Here is a 19,233-nt window from a genome sequence, read left to right on the forward strand (position 1 = left end):
GTTACCTACCACCCTTTATATAAATCAACTTGGATTGACAAAAGAAAAAGATCGGTACTGGAATTGGCACTTGTGGGCAACCACTTCCGGTAAACGGTACCTACTGCAGTTTCCAGAGGGTGGGATGTTTCTAGCTTTCGCACACGCGCAACGTATAGGTTTGTATCAATAGACTGAAATAGTGTGACGTCACATCCTTCTCGTTGTCATGGTGATCGCAGTTTTATTATCTAAACAACATGGCCTAAGAATGTAATTACAAAGCGAAAACAGTGACGTATTAACTTCTGGATTGCAAACATTAGATTTTGGCGTGGGAGTTGGAATAGAACTCTCCTGCTGTTGCTCACACTCGCTCCTCGTGTACTTCTCCGCTTCTCGTGTGCTACTCCCATCTTCCGGGTCCTGGGACGTTTTTATACCAACCAAAGTAGGAAGATGGCCGTCGAAATTACGGAAAACATCCAAAGTACGCACGTATAAGGATTCAGGAAAGTGCAAGGTAAATGAAATTCTCGACTTATTTAATAATTTGTCAACAGTTACAGAACACTTCGGTTACATCAGGTTACATAAGTTACATAAATTTACCAAGAATGAAGAATGAGGAATCATCTGCTAAAGAGAATTTTGAAATGTTTTTGCTGACTGTCTTATTATTCCAAGTTATGACTGTTACTCATCATCCACAAAAATAAAATAAAATAAAATAAAATAAAATAAAATAAAATAAATAATAAATAAATAAATAAATAAAGAGAAAAAATAAAAATAAATCATTATTAAATCTTGATTTGTTTGTATACTGAATACTAATAACATGAGGGAAATCTAATATCTCTACAATACTGTACTAGGGACCTTTTCCACGTTATTGCACTATTTCTAAACTCAACTTTTCTCTCTTCTGTTGTGGCAACACTGTTTAACTCATCCTTCTAAACTTAAAGTCATCTTAAAGAGTTCTTCCCAGTAATTAATTTAATGTGCACAAATAGTTACTACTTCATTCCTTACGTGTGTTAAAGGCGTTTAAATTTGACATATTTAACGTTATTTCTCAAAAAGTATGCAACATTGATCTGCGAGTATCATCTGCTTCGTCTTGGTTTTCATTGCTGATTCGAATTATGAAATTAAGTTTAGGTCATTCCATTTAAAAAAAAAACAACTTTATATTGGATTGGCAACACTGTTCACCTGGTGATGTTACCCAATATATAGATAGATGTCCCCCTTCCTATAGTTGCTTTGTGCAAAGTTTCGCTTCTCTCCCTCTCTTGGTTCCTCTGTTATAAAGGTGGGACATTATAAATAGTGCACCCGGATATACAGGGTGTCCGAGAAGTCCTTCCCTGATTACAGAAATTGATAACTCAGGCTAGAAATAAGATAGAAATATGAAACTGATGTTGAATTGTTTACAAACTATAAAAGTTTTGGTCACATCAGTACACTTCCACATGAGCACCCTTGGTAGCACGTAGCACATCTAGGCGATATGTGTGCCCTCAACGAAGAAGAATGGCCCGATAATTCGATCGTGCAATAACGCGCACCACACATTCACCTTTGGACTGCCTCTGGTGAACTCCCTGACCTCCCTGGAGGGTTCTGAACCCCAAATGCGTACATTATGGCGATTCACTACTCCACTGACAAAGAATGTCGCTTCGTCGGAAAAGGCAATTCGTCTGAGATAACCATTATCGTCCTCAATACGTGATAGCATTTCGACCGCAAAGTCATATCGACGTGTACCGTCGTCGGGCAACAAGGCCTGAACGAGTTGCACTTTGTAAGCACAGAGCTTTTTGGCATCTGTAATTCACGTGAGGCCCTGCGCACCGATTTCTTAGGACTTCTCAGAAAAGACTGCCGCACAGCCTCCACCGTGTCTGCTGAGGTTCTTGGTCGACCAGACCTCGGAAGGTCAGCAACCGACCCTGTGTTCTTGAACTTCTCATACCAGGCTTTAATGCTCTTGACATCAGGTGGAGTCCTCCCAAATGTTGTCTGGAACTGTCTCTGCACCGTGGTTGGTGATCGTGTCTCATGGTACCACAGGACACACTGTGCCTTCTCCTGGTTAGTTGGCATGGCTTCTTGGGCTTCTTACTTACGTACTACAAACCTAAAACAAACAAACAAACAAACAAACAAAAAAAATTGAGACTTGGTAAAACAGAACAAACCTAACACAGACAAAAACTTTTATAGTTTGTAAACAATTCAACACCAGTTTCATATTTCTATCTTATTTCTAGCCTGAGTTATCAATTTCTGTAATCAGGGAAGGACTTCTCGGACACCCTGTATATTGATTGGAGGATGGGTAATCCATACCATGAGAGAACTAAATTTATCGCTCATTCTTAACTGATTTTAATCCCAAGTATAGATTACGGAGAAAAAAAAGCCAAAGAAAATAAGCATAATATCGTATCGAAACCGAACCAGTTTTACATAAGTTATCGTGGAGCTGAAACAAACATCACGAGGAGGGAGAGCAATACAAGTACGTTATTCTTTGCTGATTTCAGCTTTATATAGACTGAATGATTGGGAAGCTTTAATGAAAATACTAAAAACGAAGAGTTGTAACGATTTTATATATATATATAAATTTCGGGAGGGGAGATCCATACCACGCGAGAAGGCGTGAATTCATCCCTCATTCTTGAATAATTACAATTCAATCGTTGGATATTATGGAAAAAAAGTCAAACAAAATGTGCATTATATTAAAACTGAACGAATTTTAGAAAATTTATCATTAAAATCTAAACGAAATCGTGGTGCGAAAGCAATGCGGGTAAACCGTAACTTTGTTCTTTACTGATTTAACTTCCTGGACAGGGGATTGGGAAGCCTTAAAGAATTTGTACCCCATATTACGTCAAAATCGAACATTTTTAAACGAAAATTATCGTGAAGCATATTTTGAAATTCGAGGGGATGGGACAGGAGTTAATTTAAATTTTTATTCTTGACAGATTTAACAAAGTTTTGTCATAATCGAAATTCTTTACGTGGTTTATATTGGGAAATCGTCTTTCATGTACATGTGTAAACTTGCTACATAGGGTTGACCTTACTTCCTCTTACACATGATGGATTGGAAACTCCAAACAATAGAGTTGATTCTGCAGCTGTAAGGAAGGCACATACCAAGTGTCACCAAAATAGGTTGTTTTACGAAAAGTAGAACCGACGGACAGACATACAAATGCCAATAAAGTCGAATAGTAGAAGCTTCGGTAATGCTCACTTCAGTTATTTTTTTCTTCATTTAGATTCTTCTTAATTGCCTTTCTCATTAACATACTAAGAGTCCCATGATCAGACTTGTGCTACGGCCGCTATTTTAAAAAAAAACGGCGGACGAAGAGGCACTTTCATTCGAGTTTCGCTATTTCCTGAAAACAGCTAGCTATAAAACGAAAATGAACTAGACCAATTTGAAAGGGCAGAAAACTTTCTATCAAATAGAGTTATTAGACTTTTTAAGACTCACCATTCTCGAGAAATTATGGAACTTTCCGAGAAATTATATTTTTTTAAGAAAAACTGCGAATTATCAGTTTTATGAAAATGTTGAAATACATATACTTTTAGGATTAATGCCTACCAAACATCGCCAAATGATGTTTTTATTATGAAAGGTGAATTTTAAGATATTTCTTGTTTCTTCACGATCGGGAAAAATTACCCCCATCGAACTACCTCTACTACAAAGCTAAATTTAGTTTGGTGCTTAAGAAACAAAGAAAGAAAAAAAAAAAAAAACGAAAACGAGACTGAAATAGTTCTTCAAAATGTTCATAGTCTTTCGTTAACAGCAAGGTTGTATCCAAAGGGGATATGTCCATACTAAAGGTTTTTTAAGAAAAAAGACAACGTAGTCACAGTTTGAAAATGATCACATTGTGACATAGCACTGCTGATCACACCAGAATTAACATCGCAAGGATATATATATAATATTGTCTATTTAAGTTAGTATATACAGTTTGGTATGCTCCCCACGAAAATAGCTTAAAAACAGCAATGATTCCGATGCCACCCTCAAAAATTCCTGAGTACGACCAAAGCTTATACGAAAGAATTCCACTTCGCTTCTCTTTCACGTTAACATGTTCAGGTAAAAAGCTGAGATTGATTTGAGGTTTGCAGTAAGATTAAGAAAGTGCTGTTGAATCATTGACATACTGCATTTGGAAGACAATGAATACTCACCCTTAATTAAAATGGGAATAGAATTTAGTAGAACTATACAATAGATAAGCGCCTAATGCATTACTTATTGGTTAATATGGATGGATTATTTTAGATTGGCTACTGGGATATGATATCTTATGATTTAACTAGCTGCTTTAATTGAAAAGATGAGCAATTTAAAGATTGTTCGGTATCTTTAAAAGGCACGTTCATTATAACTATGGGATCATATGCTCTACAATCTTCGCAGACTTTTGTAAAAAATTCTGTGATGTCTAAGACTTCGTTCGCTCGCAAATTGAAAATCATCATTTTGTTCAAGCTGCAAATTTTATCGAATGCAAACGATATCTCTGGATAGTTTATACATATAATTTGATTATGTACATCTTTTGTTGTCATTCTTCTTCCATTACTAAGCGCGAGATGCTCGAATACAACTTTTAATAATCTTTCTCAATCATAATCTCTCTCAGCAGTTCTCTGTAGCATGTTTCCTTTAAATGTTAGTATGCTTACTTTCTAAATTTTCTTATTTTGTCTTATAGGAAACTTATTTTCGAATTCTTCGCTACATTCTTCCCCAACACAACAGGTGCAATTTCTTTAAGTCAAAACAGAATTCAGCCGGACTTAATTTTGTCTTTACGGGAGATCTGCTCGTATCTGCTACGCCTTTCTTAACACTAGTTCGGATAGTATCTTTCCTGGTGTACGCAATACCTCCTTATAATCATTAAGAACGTTAAGAGAGTCTTTATTTCCCTAGTTTTTTTTTTTTTTTTTTTTTTTTTTTTTTTTTTTTTTTTTTTTTTTTTTTTTTTTAATCCTTCAACACCTTATTTGCATTTGGTAGTGTAAAAAAAATTAACATTATAGATTTAGCACTGACTTTTTCATCACACAAAATTACACAAATCTTCACTAGTCATTTCTACATCGCTTAGAATAAAATAGGAAATGGTAGCTTAATACAATATATATATATATGCATAAACTTGAAATTAGGTATTATATGTATTTAGGTGTTCTTAATATTCGTCATTGAAGGCGCAAAAACATTAAATTACACAGAAGTAAACGAACGAACAAACTTCATTTCGACCGCAGGCCCTTAATAAATCAATAGATCCTTAAATTTCTTATCAATTTTATTGCAGGTGGTCAAATGGCAAGATATCACATTTCAATAGCCACTTCAAAATATTTCACTCTTATTAATTAATAACAGATACAATGACACACGTTAAACGCTTACCAACTCTCTACTTGGATTCAATTCATGTTGCCATTTTAATTGAGGGTGATTACTCACTATGTTCCAAACATAGTACAAACGTTAATGACTCAACAGTAGTTTCTTAATCTTAATGCAAACCTCAACTTAATGCATACCTTAACTTTACACGCAACATAAATAGCGAATACTAGATGTATCTCTGCGATATTAATTCTGGTGTGATCACTAATTCTATGTCCCCTTGGTGACATTTCCGTGCTATGTAACTAACTAGTAGCCACGGTTCTTCGGTTCTTCTGAACACAGCCCTGATATTGAGAACAGGACAGTATGAACACTTTGAAGAATAGCATACATGATTTCATTTTTTTTAAAAAAGGCGAAACACAAAATACAGCTTTAGTAGTAGAAGTAGTTCGAGGGGGATATTTTTTTTTTTTTCGATAGACAAGAAACATCCTAAAATTTACCCTTCATAAAAATCGTCATTTGGAAATAAATAATGGTCATTAAACCTAAAAGAATTTCAATATTCTCATAAAATTAAGTTTCCAGTTACTTTCTAATATAATTTTCCGGAAAGTGACCATCGTTTCTGAAGAATTGAGAGTTTTGAAGGAAAAAAAAAATAACAACAACTCTGTTTAATAGAAAATTTTCTGCTCTTTCAAATTGGTCCACTTTATTTTCTTTCTAAAGTTAGCGGTTTTTTGAAAAATTAAGCCAATACCGAATGAAAGAGTTTCTTCCTCCCGATTTTTTTTTTAAATGGCGGCCTTAACATAAACCGGTTAGTATGTTAATGAAGACAGTTACAATAATTTTATGAAGAAAAAGACCATTACTAATTATATCCATGAGTTCATATAAACGAATTCTAATTCGACAAACCTATCAACAGTTTCATTCAAAAATGAAAGTGTCACCAAGTTTAAACTTACTTAATCAACAGCCCACGACCGAGATAGTGGAGCAATAGGACATAGGTTACAATGGAAAAAAAAATCTACATGGATTATAGTCTCCAAAGCGATGTTTTCACAGTAATAAACTTCAAGTTTAGGGTTTACGTTATTTAATTTCTACGATATTTTTATAGATACTTTTGAACAGTAAATGTGTTTGTTGGCTAACATATCGCGATTTAAGTTTTATTTAATATTAGTTATGGACCAATAAATATGTAGTTCTGTGCCTTCATCCATTTCCTTACTTGGAGCATCCAAGGGTGAGAGCAGAAATGACTCTCAAAATAAACTCGCAGTAATAATACACTGGCATTGCAAGATTAATATATCTTTTACTTTATGATGTCATGTTTAAAGCCATCGTTTGAAAATCATGCACGTTTAAAACTATTAAAGGTACCAAATAGAACACTTAACTTTCAAACCAAGAACGTCTTATTATCGAGTACAGAAAAGGGGAAAAAGAATACAAGGCAGACAGCATCCAGAGGTGTCTTATTATCAGCTCTACTGAATATTTTGCTTCAAGAACGAGAAAAAATATATACCTACATTGTTTTCTAATCCAACCTTGCATGGTAAATATACACATATACGTATATACTTACTGTTATTATAGTTTCCAAAATTCCTACATAGTTCTGCTCTGTTTGCACAAGCTCCATGAATACTTGGTACCTAGGTGTATTGGACTTACAAACTTCGCTATCTCCTATGAAAAGAAATAAATACATTTTTCTTTCATAGTTGATCAAGTGTTGTTTATTATTGAACAGTTCATCGCCAACCGTATGACGTTACAGATCTGATTACTATTTCTTAAGAGAGAGCACACCGACAACTGGAACTATTTCATTCAATATTTTTAACCCTTATCCGGGCAAGACATTTTTGTAACATAGATGAGCAACCGGGCCCTGTCAGGCCCTGTATATATTTTAAGTGCAGAACACGCAATATTCAATGTCAATTGTCACATACTGTTCCTACTAATTTAAAATAAATATATATTTGTAATTCAAGGTATATTTATTTTAAATATTATAATTAACAGTGTACAATTATGTATGTAGAAATGAAGTTATATATTTACATAATATTTTTCTTGTTTTCAACGTTCTTTTACTTGTTTTCCATATCAACTTTCAAGTGTCCCTATTCACACGTGAGTCTTGTGTCCAGATAGAGGAATTTCTTAGTTTCTTTTACATTTAATTTTTTTTTAAATTTATGGTTGTCTTGCGGTGTTCGTTGCACAGGAACTCACTGCGAACGTCGCAAACTTGCTTTTGTTTGCAGCTGTTAGATCACGGACAAAGGCGGAATCTCTTCCTCTTCTTAGTATCCACCCTTGAGGATGATGATGATAATGGTTATATTTCAGGCGAGATTTGCTTTATAGTTGCAAGAATATTATTTTGCAGATCCTTAGAAGATCTCTGGATATGATCTAGCACAATGCTTTCTGCGACATCAACAGTGAAAGGTCTTCGTATATTATGAGCACCAACATGCCGCGCAACATAAGCACAGTATTTTCATAAGCACGGGGTATTTGCCCACATAGCATAAGCAGCCACGCCACAGACATCTAAACAATTCATAAAAAATGAAAAAGGTCATTGATTTGTTCGTCTTTCTGAGATACAGTACATACATTTACAAGCTGGTCCAAGGAATCTACACCTCTCTTGTTTTTGTTATAGTGTAGAATTATCTCTGGGTTAGTATCCTTTTCCTCCACAATCGTGTTATAATCGCGCGTTGTCTATAGAAAAACCACAGCTTTATTTGCCTTCGGAGCGTAGCGTACAAGGGTACAATTTCTTGTGAATCTGAACACTGAAGAATTTTCTGGTCTACTCCGATGGGTTTGAAAACTAGAAGGAATAACTTCTTATTCTTACGCACAGTTCCTACGAGAGTGAGTCCATTATTCAACAGGTTGCTTGCAAGATCATGATCAGTAATGTAGTTGTCACAGGTTAGTTTTTGTTCGACTTCTGGTTAAGTTCCATAAGAGTTTCAACGACTCTACGATCTAACCCTGGACTCTCATTATTTTCTTTTCCGGTATTCAGCAAGCCGCTAAGAGGATAGGTGTCCGAATCGCATATCCACCAAACTTTCATTCCATATTTATCAGGCTTAGATGGCATTGCCTGAAAGGACACTTTTCTCGAAACGGGATAAGTTGCTCATCAACAGTGATATTATGTCCAGGAAGATAATGCTTTATCCGATTTTTTAAAAATTTCATCCCACATATAATAATAATAATAATAATAATAATAATAATATGAACTCATGCTATTAGGTTACATTAGTCACGTGTTCATTATATAATTATATGATCATTTAATTTTACATTTCAGAGGTATTGCATAAAGTTATATGGGGCCTCTTAGGCCCCGGTTGCCCGGTTACGTCAGGAAAAGGTTTTCAATTTTAAAAAAAAAAATCGTTAACTTTACCAACTCAATATGTTCATGATTTTAACTTCGACAAAGGATAGAAGAATTCAGAATTTTATTTCAATGAAATACGTATGGTTATTGAGAAATTCGAAAAAAATGAAGCTACTGGGCCTGGGAGGCCCCGGTTGCCCAGATAAGGGTTAAGTACTAGATTATTACACAGAGAAATTTTAAGATTGTTTCAAGTTAACGTTTAAATGCTATTCACTTAATAAATGAAAAAGATGATTATATATATACAGTTGTTGTTTTTATGAGTCTATTGTAAACTAATTATTTATCTCTCTGTCAGTTCCCTTTATTTAGTGAACAAAAATCTGAGTAAACAGTAAATTTATGAAACTAAAATCAATTAACAGAGATGAAGAATGGCTGTTTTAGAGAACCAGATAAAAGCCTGCATCTAGAAACTACTGAACTGACATAATCAACTGACCGAAATGATAGTCCCTACAAATATCACAGATTACATTAGTATGCATACATATTCTCTCATTTGTGATCTTATTCTCAGAGTTTCGCAATATTCTGTAAAGAGGTTAAGAATTAGTTTGAGACTAAGACTGATGAATTCTCTTAGGAAATATTTTACAAAACTATTTTTGGAATACATACATATTATATCATCATTAAAGCCATCATTAAAAAGAAAAAAATATCTTTAGTTAAAAATATAATAAACACTCACGTGAACTGAACTCAAGCAATATACTAATATACTAATATACTGCTATCTATTGTTTTCACTTGACCTTTCTACAGTACAATTCATATGAGTGTTCCTACTGTCATTGCCCCCTTACCCTAATGTCCTTCATACATATACGAGCAGAAAAAACGTTCCCGAATGTTGTAGTTCTGGCATTCATGCAATACAGTCCCTGGGTTGCCTAATTGTGAATTTTACAAGTGTGAACACGTCTTAACAGGCAGTGTACGAATGGTGTAGTAAACGGAGGAGTGTGTAGTGATCAGTTGGTGCAATTCACAGATCAAGCAACGCATAATCATCAAGTTCATGCGCAAATTGGGGAATATTTGATAGCCTTAAAAACTGTTTAGCACCATCGGATGTTTGGCTCTTCCCAAAGTTAAAAATGGGTCTTTTTAGTTTCGCCAAAGTAGAAGAGACCAAAACCAATGCGGCGGCTGAACTTCAGAAGATACCAAAAGAAGCATTTAGTCGGTGTTTCCATCAATCGCAGGAGCAATGGAACAAGTATATGTGTGTTCTGAAAGTGCCACCTTTGAAGGCGATTAAGTACATATATATACAGACGGTGATCAGAAAAATGGAAACACCTGGACGAAATTGCAACTTACCAGATTAATATGGTGTCGGGCCACCTTTCGCCTTCAGAACAGCCTTGATGCGACGTGGGATGGAGGCATAGAGGTCATGAATGGTAGCAGGTGGAATTTTACACCATTTCTCGTGCAGGGCATCGGTCAGTTCTGTGAGAGAGGATGGAGGTGGAAATCGTCGCCGGAGTCGTGTTTCCAAGACGGACTATAGATGTTCAATTATGTTGAGATCTGGGGATTGGTTGGGCCAGGGGAGGTGTTGAACTTCATCCTGATGTTCCTCAAACCACGCTGCAACAACGCCAGCTGTGTGAATGGGTGCATTATCATCCTGGAAGATGGCGTCATTGTCCGCGAACAACATCCGGACCATAGGATGCAAGTGGTCTCCTAAAATTGCGACATAATCGTTGGCAGTGATTCGTCCGCTAAGTGTGACCACAGAACCCAATGAAAACCATGATATTGCGGCCCACAGCATCATCGAGCCGCCGCCATGTTTCATAGTGGGCGGAGACACTGCAGATCATAAGCTTCTTTGGGCGTTCTCCACACATAAACACGGTCCATGGTTGGGAATAGGGTTAAGGATAACTCATCTGACCATATCACACGTTTTCAGTCCTCAACGGTCCAAATTGCATGGTCGCGGCACTATTTGCGGCGTGCGAAAGCGTTATGGTCCCTGATGAGTGGTTTGACCCGTGCAACGCGACCCCGTAAGTTCATGTCATGTAATTCGCGGCGGACTGTGATTATCGAAACAGGGTGGGGGAAGTGCTGATTGAGTTCCTCCGTCACTTGCTCCGCAGTAGCTCGACGGTTTTGTGTGACAACGCGCTTTAATACCCGGCGTGACCTGTCACTCATGATTTTCTTCCGCCCACTGTTCCGCTTCCCCGATGTGGTTTTCCCGTGTGTTGTGTAGCCCGTCATCACCTTAGACACTGTCCCACGCGACACATTTAACGCAGTAGCCACTGCCGTCACACTCACTCCAGATAACCGCGCATCAACAATTTGCCCTCTTTGAAAATCTGAGAGGTCTCCCATTTTACACTACCTCCATCTGCTGCAGCCACTGGACACTGCTGTTCCACTGCGCCTGACGTAGTATGGAGACCGACTTAACACACCACCACCAGCAGTCTGGCGCTGCGGGCGCCACGACACCACTGCCAACCCATACATCTGACGTGTTGCCAAATACAGGTGTTTCCATTTTTCTGATCACTATCTGTATATATAGGGTAGACCATTTATCTTGATACGCCCTTGTAACTTTTAAACTAATCAATAAACAACGCTGAAATTTCGTATCATGCTAACATGGGTAAGGGGACATACAATAAAGTTAACATTGTTGCTAATCCCTCGTAAGGTTTTATTTTTTCAAACACCATTACGTCAGGCTATTAAAATTTCAAATCTACGTGTAAAACGAAAAAACAATACCACACTTTCCATACAGTGTTGCAAACTAAGGACGCTACAGTATCATAAACATCGAAAAACAACCGAATTTTAAAGTGTTTTACAACAGTACTAACGCAAGTGAGACGGACGGAGTAATGAACAAACAATGTCGAATACTACAGTCATCATATGACATACTTCGAATAAGTGAAAACAAAGTTACAAGGAATTGAAAATTTGACTTTTTTTTTCAAATGATTTTGTTTCTAAGAAATGTTTGGATAAATATCACATCGAATTATATATATATCATTTCCAAAGATCAAAATGCCGTTTAAAGCAATTTGCTGTCTCAAACCATTCGGGAAATTTGAATGAAATGGTTTCATTTGATATACTGCTTAAACTGGTGTATTTGTTGGTGGTTGGAACCCTTTAAAACAATATTTAATTTACTTTGCTTCTATAACATTACAAAAATAATAAGTCTTTTTGGTAGATGTAATTACAATAAGTTCTCACAATTACACAATGTTAAGCGTTATGTAAGTTACAGTGTTGAAACTAACAACTTCCATCATATCTCTAGAACAGTTCTAATATCAAATTGCTTAAACGGCACTGTGATCTTGACATCTACTGAAAACCATCTATACAACTGGATAAGTACTTATCTATGCACTTTTTCGAACTAAAGTCTAAAAGTTTTTCGAAAAAAAGTCAAATTTTCACTCCTTTGTAACTTCGTTTATTCGAATCCGTCATATCATGATCATACTATTAGACACTAAAGTACTTTGGATGTGCATTGCCCCGTGTGTCTCATTTGCGTTATTATTGCTCTAGAGGACACCAAAATTTGGATGTTGTGATACAGCAGCGTTCTTAGTTTGCAACTTTGAATAATAAATGTAGCAATGCAAATCTTCGTTTAACATGTAGATTCGAAATACACTGATGTAATGGCATCTGAAAAAGGACAATCTTGTGGCAACACAGTTAATCTTGTGGTATCACAAAGTATGCCAAATAATGTCCCCATGCCGATATTTGCATTGTACAAAATTTCAGCGTTTTTGTCCATTAGTTTAGAAGTTACAAGAGCGTAGCAAGATCAGTAGTTCACTCTATATCGTCACCTAGTTACATCATAAATACTGTCACAAGTTTGAATGTGAATAACACAGAGAGACCAATTTATTTTGGTCATGTTTTACATTGATATGTTGTACACCTGACGCACCAATCATTTTTCAAAATGTTCCCCCTTGGCCTTGATGCAGGCACGAAGTTTGTCCGGCCACTGGTCAATGGCATTACGCACCAGGTCCGTGGGAAAATTATTCACTGCTCGGGTCAAGGATTGTTTCACTGTCAACGGATGGATGCCGTTTATGGCTGACCTTTGAGTGAAGGACTGCCCAAAGTTTGTAGTCCAACGGGTTAAGGTCCGGGCTGCTAGAAGGCCAATTAGCTGTAGAAATGAAGTCGGGGACGTTCCGTGCCAGCCACTCCTGTGTTGTTTTTGCCTGCTGGAAGGTCCACCTTTCTCCAGCGAACATAATAGCAGACAGTGGTTTCACTATAGGTGTTAGCACTGTGTCCTGGTACACCTTGGCAGATGTTTTAACACCTTTTTCCCAAAAATGCAGCTGGGTTGTGCCTGAGTAGCTCACTCCCCACTAAACCATCACTGAGGCAGGATGATGTGCCCTCTGAACCCTTAGAGCTGCCTCAGCAGCTGCGGTAGATGACGTGGCATTCACACGGTCATTTTGGGCGTTGTAGGCCTGCTCAATTGTGAACACCTTGTCGTCAGTGAATAGAATCTTTCTGTGCAGATTGTTGGCGTAACGCCGCAAGAGTCTCTTTGATTTAAGGACCCTCTGGGATATTAATGTTTGGGTCAGAAAGTAACCAGTCCGCCTCTTATACGCCCGTATATGTAGGTCACTCCTGAGCACACGAGACATGGAATTTCTGCTGATGTTCATCTCTGCAGCCATCACACTTTGTGTTCGAACAGGATTTCTTCGAATTCTTGCTGCGACTCCTTTCTGGACCTGCGGGGTTCGTACCGTTCGTGGTCTGCCACTCCTTGCGCGGTCATGTGCCGTTCCAGTCTCGGTGTATCGCTGCGTGGCGCGATACACGAATCTCTTGCTGATTTGTAGGGGTTTCAGGACATTCAAACTCTCATCTGCTGTCTTTCCAACCTTGTGTAGTACAATTACTGCTACATGATTTTCGTAATCGCCCCACTCCATCAGAACTCAGTACAATATCAACGTGTGTCATGAAGTCAAACACACACTACATGCATCTTCCGCTTTATACACAGATGGCAGCACTGTGCCACTTCGGATGCCTACAGCGCCACTCCAAACTTTGTAACAGTATTTATGATATAACTAGGTATTTTCTAACTTTCCTAAACAGAAAAGGTTCAACATTCCCATGCAACTCAATGCAATTACACATACCAAACAAACTTCCCTGCCATCAGCAGTACATTTCTGAAATTAAACTACCTGCTAACTGTTCTGTAGTTCGATGCCAACCAATTCCACCTAATAACTCAATTTCATCGAAACTAGCGCTTACCATTATGTTCGCCCGACCTGGTGCATATGTATATATGTACGGAGTGTAGCAGTGGAATACCTCGAGAAATACAATTACTGCTACACGATTTTCGTAAAGCAGGGCTCATAGTGGTATGGTCTCTTGTAAATAGTTGAAAAGTGACCAAAAGCACACGAAAAAGTGACCAAAATCTCATCATTCCCTTTTTTCCTTTGTCAATTTCTCCATCATCTCTCTCTTTGTTGTTTTGTTTCATCTTTTCTTCATTACTACTACTTTTTGAGCTGCTTTCTTTCTTAGGTTTTCTAAATATGCTTTGTAGTTACGGTAAGCAGACTTAGCACATCTAAGAAGCTTCTACGTAAGTGGAACCAGTTCTGGCCTATTTCCGAATTTCTTCATTCCAGACATTATATTTAACTTAGCCTTCAGAGTTCTCAAAGCCGTGAAATATTCAAATTCATCACCTACTCTGAAGAAGAACATACAAGAAGCATAACACAAGACGAACATGATGAACCACACAAAAACACACAACGTTGAGCGGAGCGTTAACTATTACGAGAGAAAACTAAAAGACTATTATGATAGAAGAAAGAATAGACACAGAAGGAGTCTCAACCCAACCTTGAGCTTAAGCATCCACCAACCACCCACTGTGCTTTAAAAAGGATAAAAGCTAAAGTGAGAATAAAGCTGACTGTTTTACATGTGGCAGCACGTACTGAAGCTTTCAGAAGAGTAATGAGTAACAAGTTTCTGCCTTTTTCCATTTATTTTTAGAATATTTTTCTTATAAAACTGCCAATGCAAAACATAAATCACAAGAAAAAGTAACTTTACCTCCCAAAAAAAGTAACTTTAAGTGACAAATTTGAAAAAAAAAAAAAGTAACTTTTAGTGAAACAAGTGACTCGCTATGAGCCCTGCATTTACAATTTAAAAATCACGAGATGTGTGTTCAATATTTTAAAAAGATCTAAATAACTATCCTAAAAAGAAGTTATTAGTGGGGCATTCATAAGTGGGAGACAACTTCCTAAGAGGTAAAGCGGAGGACAATTTTCAGATTTCAAATGGAAACCCCCTATTTTTATAGTAGATTCGGATTATGCGACCAAAATTTCGCATTTATCACTTGCAGCACTTTTTCGTTCACTTCCTAGATGACACTAATAGAGGAAGGAAGGAAAAAAAACATCGGACGTTACCGTAAGGTTGATGATAAAATATTTCTAGAAACAGACTCAATTAAAAAATCACGAAATACGTGTCCAGCGTTTTGAAAGGAACTACTCAACTATTCTAATACAAAGTTATCCCCACTTCCTAAATGAGGAGGTGTGGATCAATTTAAAAATTTCAAATGGTATACTCCCTATTTTTATTGCAGATTGGTATTCAGCGACAGACAATACGTAACTTATACTTGCATCATTTTTTCGTTATCTTTGTAGATGGCGCTGCAATCGAAAAGAAAGTACGTCGCCTGTGGTTGATAAACAAAAAGTTACTTCAACGAAAAGGTGCAGTGTAACATTGACGCTCAGGCTTCCAAACAACTAGAGAATGCACTTGCGATAATGTTCCAACAAGGATAATTAAATCAGACTGTGCTTAAATATTGGTTGATTAAAATAGATAGGAATGCTAAAAACCCGAAAGATATGTTTAATTAAAAGAGACCTATTCACTTCTGTTATAACGAGTAAAATGAATGTGTGGCAATGTAATTTAGATCCATACAAACCTTTATTTTCATTGGTCCACCTATTCTTATTCTCTCATGAGCTGTCCCAATTTGTGATTATTCAAGTGATTAGTTGGGGAACGCTTAGCATTAGAACGTTATTTCGGAAAACTTTGGTTCAAACTAGTGGTTATCTATCACTTCTTCATACTTTCAAAAGATTGTCATATTTGTATTAAAATCCTCTGGCAAAACTGAATGCCCCCTCCCCCAAAGGCATAGAGAAATCGGCGCCACTGAATATGGGAGAATCTTCTTGCAAAATTTATGATTAAAATGAGTGAGTACATATAACAGAGAAGTGTGTAACACATTAATTTCCGGCAGAGTATTTACAACAGCTTTATTTTATGTTTACAAGTATATAGTTAGTAGTGTAAAACCATTACAAATGTTATAGAGAATGGATATGAAAGAGGATTGTGTAACATATTAATTTCCACCGGCGGAGTATTTCAGTATTTCAGTACAATGTAGAAACAATATATTTTATGTTAACAAATATAAGGTTATTAGTACGAAATCACTACACGTGCTATACGAATTGTATTGCTGCGAAAACCATATTAAGATACTTGTAAACACAACACACAGGCACTAACGAACCTACTCTACTTAATCCTACTAATTTAACCTAACCTACTCTATTCTATCCTAGCACATCTGGGTGGTTTTTTGCATGAATAATCATTTTCTTGACAATCAATTTACACGCATATTATTAATCTGTACGTACTTATTTGGGCATTCGCCAAGAAAATAATACTCTAGAACACATTAGGGCATTATCTGAAGTAAGAAAATACTTTTACAGTGTCCTCCATATTCTCAGCCTATACGAAACGAAGAATAATGGTAACTTAAAAAAAAACTGTATAATAGGCTCTAAACAAGAGAACTGAATAAAGATTAAGATTATGGCAAATGGTATTATGTCTAGGAGCTTGTTTAACATCTTTCTTCACTCAAATAAGCAGATAGGCAAGATTAATTAAGAAGAATGGTGCAGTTCCAGGCAGCAAAATCTACTTCAATTCATTTGGCAACAAATGCAGTGTAAATCGAGGAACTGAAAACATGGATTATATCTCAATTGTTGTTGCGAGATCAGCAAACTGGTTTGTTAATTAAAGAAATAATTTTGTATGTGGAAACAACAATCTCTCATGAACTCAAGAAGATTGAACAGGGAAAGAAATACCCAATGGAAACGCTACCTAACTGAAGGAAATTCATCACGTTAGTAGAAGATGTAAGCAAAACCACAAAAACAAAACGTGTCCGGCAACATCAGATTTTTTAGATTTTAACTTGTGGATTATTTTGTTAGTGCGTGTTTCGTTGAAAGGTTTAACTAAAGGCGTCATTTGGAAAAAGTAGCCTTTCCCCTTCACACATATGCTTTTCAATAAATTATATACTAATAAAAAATGTGAAACTCTTATGTCAGCGCACACAATCTTGCTTCCCTGGCAAAACTTGAAATGACGCTATTCGGCTTAGCCCGAAGTTCAATTGCAAAGCATCTAATCAACCGAGAGCAATTCCGAATTGACAAGAAAAGCACGTGAAAGCTAAAATTAACATGGACATCAAATGTATCTAACTTGTCTACCCACCTCAAGTCAATCAGGCAACAGGGTTTACCATCAAAAGTGAAACCACACATTATTTCGCAACAGAAAAATAAACACGATATTTCAACTTCATTGCTTTTGGTAAAATTCAAGAAAAGGGTTCATGATATGATCAAAATGAAGAAAAAGGAGCATGACAAGAAGTAGAGTTTTTGTTAATATGATCTTGAAGCTTTGCTGGCGTCTACTATTAATACAATGTTCTAGGGATTGCTGCCTGAGTGAGTGTTGCTGTGCTGAGCTTTCGTTACCATACAGCGGCAACATCTTCAGAGCTATGTGTTGGAGTGTGCTGGTCGTACAATTTATATTGTGGTCTTTAGGAATTGCTGTGTTTCTATTGGTTGTTTTTGTTGGCCAATGGCGTGCTCTGATTTTGCTGGTGGAAACTGCTCTCTGATTGGCTGATGTTTCTTTTCGTACTGAGAAGCTGGATCCAGATGTCAGGTAGATGATAACCTTCGTCTCTGTTGATGGATGGCTTGTATGAACGGATGGATAGAGTTTCATGTATTTTCCTGTCCCAGAACTGTTTGCTTTTCTTTAGTACTTCAATTTGGTCCCACATGGCTGTATGATTGTATTGTATGGAGTGTTCGGCTATTGCAGATTTTTCAGGTTGTTTAAGTCTGGTGTGTCGCTGATGTTCTTTCATTCTGTCTTCAATGTTCCTTCCCGTTTCACCTATGTAAGTGGCGTTACATTCACAGGTGATCCTATAGATGCCTGGTGTCTTTAATCCCAATGAGTCTTTTGCAGTTGGTAGTAAACTCCTGATCTTCGGTGGAGGGCAGTGTACAGTCTTGATGTTGAATTTCTTCAATAGTCTTGCTAGTTGGTTGGAGGTTTTTCCCATATATGGAATAACTGCAATATTTTCCTTGTCTGCCGTGTTGTCCTCTTTTGTGGTGCAATTTCTGCTACTGTATTTTCTCATGGCTGTCTTGATCTGTTTCGACGAATATCCGTTGAATTTGAATACCGTTTCCAGGTGAGACAGTTCTGTGCTTATACCCCTGACAAACCTCTACGGGGAGGATATTTACAGGAAGATAAACAGACTCCAGACACTCCGCAAAACAAAAGGGAAGTTGTTATCTCGATTGGCCTTCCTACTACGATGCAGAGACCAAGGCATCATTCCAGATTTCGCCAAGGTAACCAGTCACATCAAGTCACAGAAGGCACAACGGGTCCTTATCAGGGCCAGCCACGCTCTAGTCAGGGAACAGATACAGGAACTTCACAGAAGACTAGACCAGCACGACAGGGAATTGAAGCATCTACTTCTGTATCTACCAACAGTGCTCCACTCCTGGGACTGGGAATGGGTAGATTCCATCACGTATGCTTATGGTAGCAGGCAGCATGAATTACACACAGTTCATCTTAAGAAGAAATTCGAAAAGCTTAACCGAAGACAAAACCCTGAACCATCTCATCCGAGCAGAGAAAAGGCAGTGGTGAATATCTCCAGCAAAAGACTAAGTGAAGCAGCTACAAGTCTTCTATGCAAAGGCCTGAAATTCGCTCTAACATCAAAACAGATTCCCATCATGCAAACTGTAAGCGCTATTGAACAAGCAATAAAACACTTAGACCAAGAAGCAGCAGACCACATACGCACACAAGC

At 37.1% G+C, this 19,233-nt stretch overlaps 1 protein-coding gene across 2 annotated transcripts in view; it reads right to left on the bottom strand.

Moving 5' to 3' along the window:
* Positions 1 to 19,233, bottom strand: part of pbl (epithelial cell transforming 2 pebble) — a 286,114-nt gene that overhangs the window by 157,994 nt on the left and 108,887 nt on the right. For both annotated transcript variants that reach the window (XM_081769346.1, XM_081769347.1), the window contains one exon: positions 7,038 to 7,141. In XM_081769346.1, coding sequence (XP_081625472.1) covers positions 7,038 to 7,141 — 104 coding nt within the window. The remainder of the gene's footprint in view (positions 1 to 7,037; positions 7,142 to 19,233) is intronic.

Source organism: Thermobia domestica, chromosome 8, assembly GCF_964235325.1.
Source record: "Thermobia domestica chromosome 8, izTheDome1.hap1.1, whole genome shotgun sequence".
NCBI lineage: Eukaryota > Metazoa > Arthropoda > Insecta > Zygentoma > Lepismatidae > Thermobia > Thermobia domestica.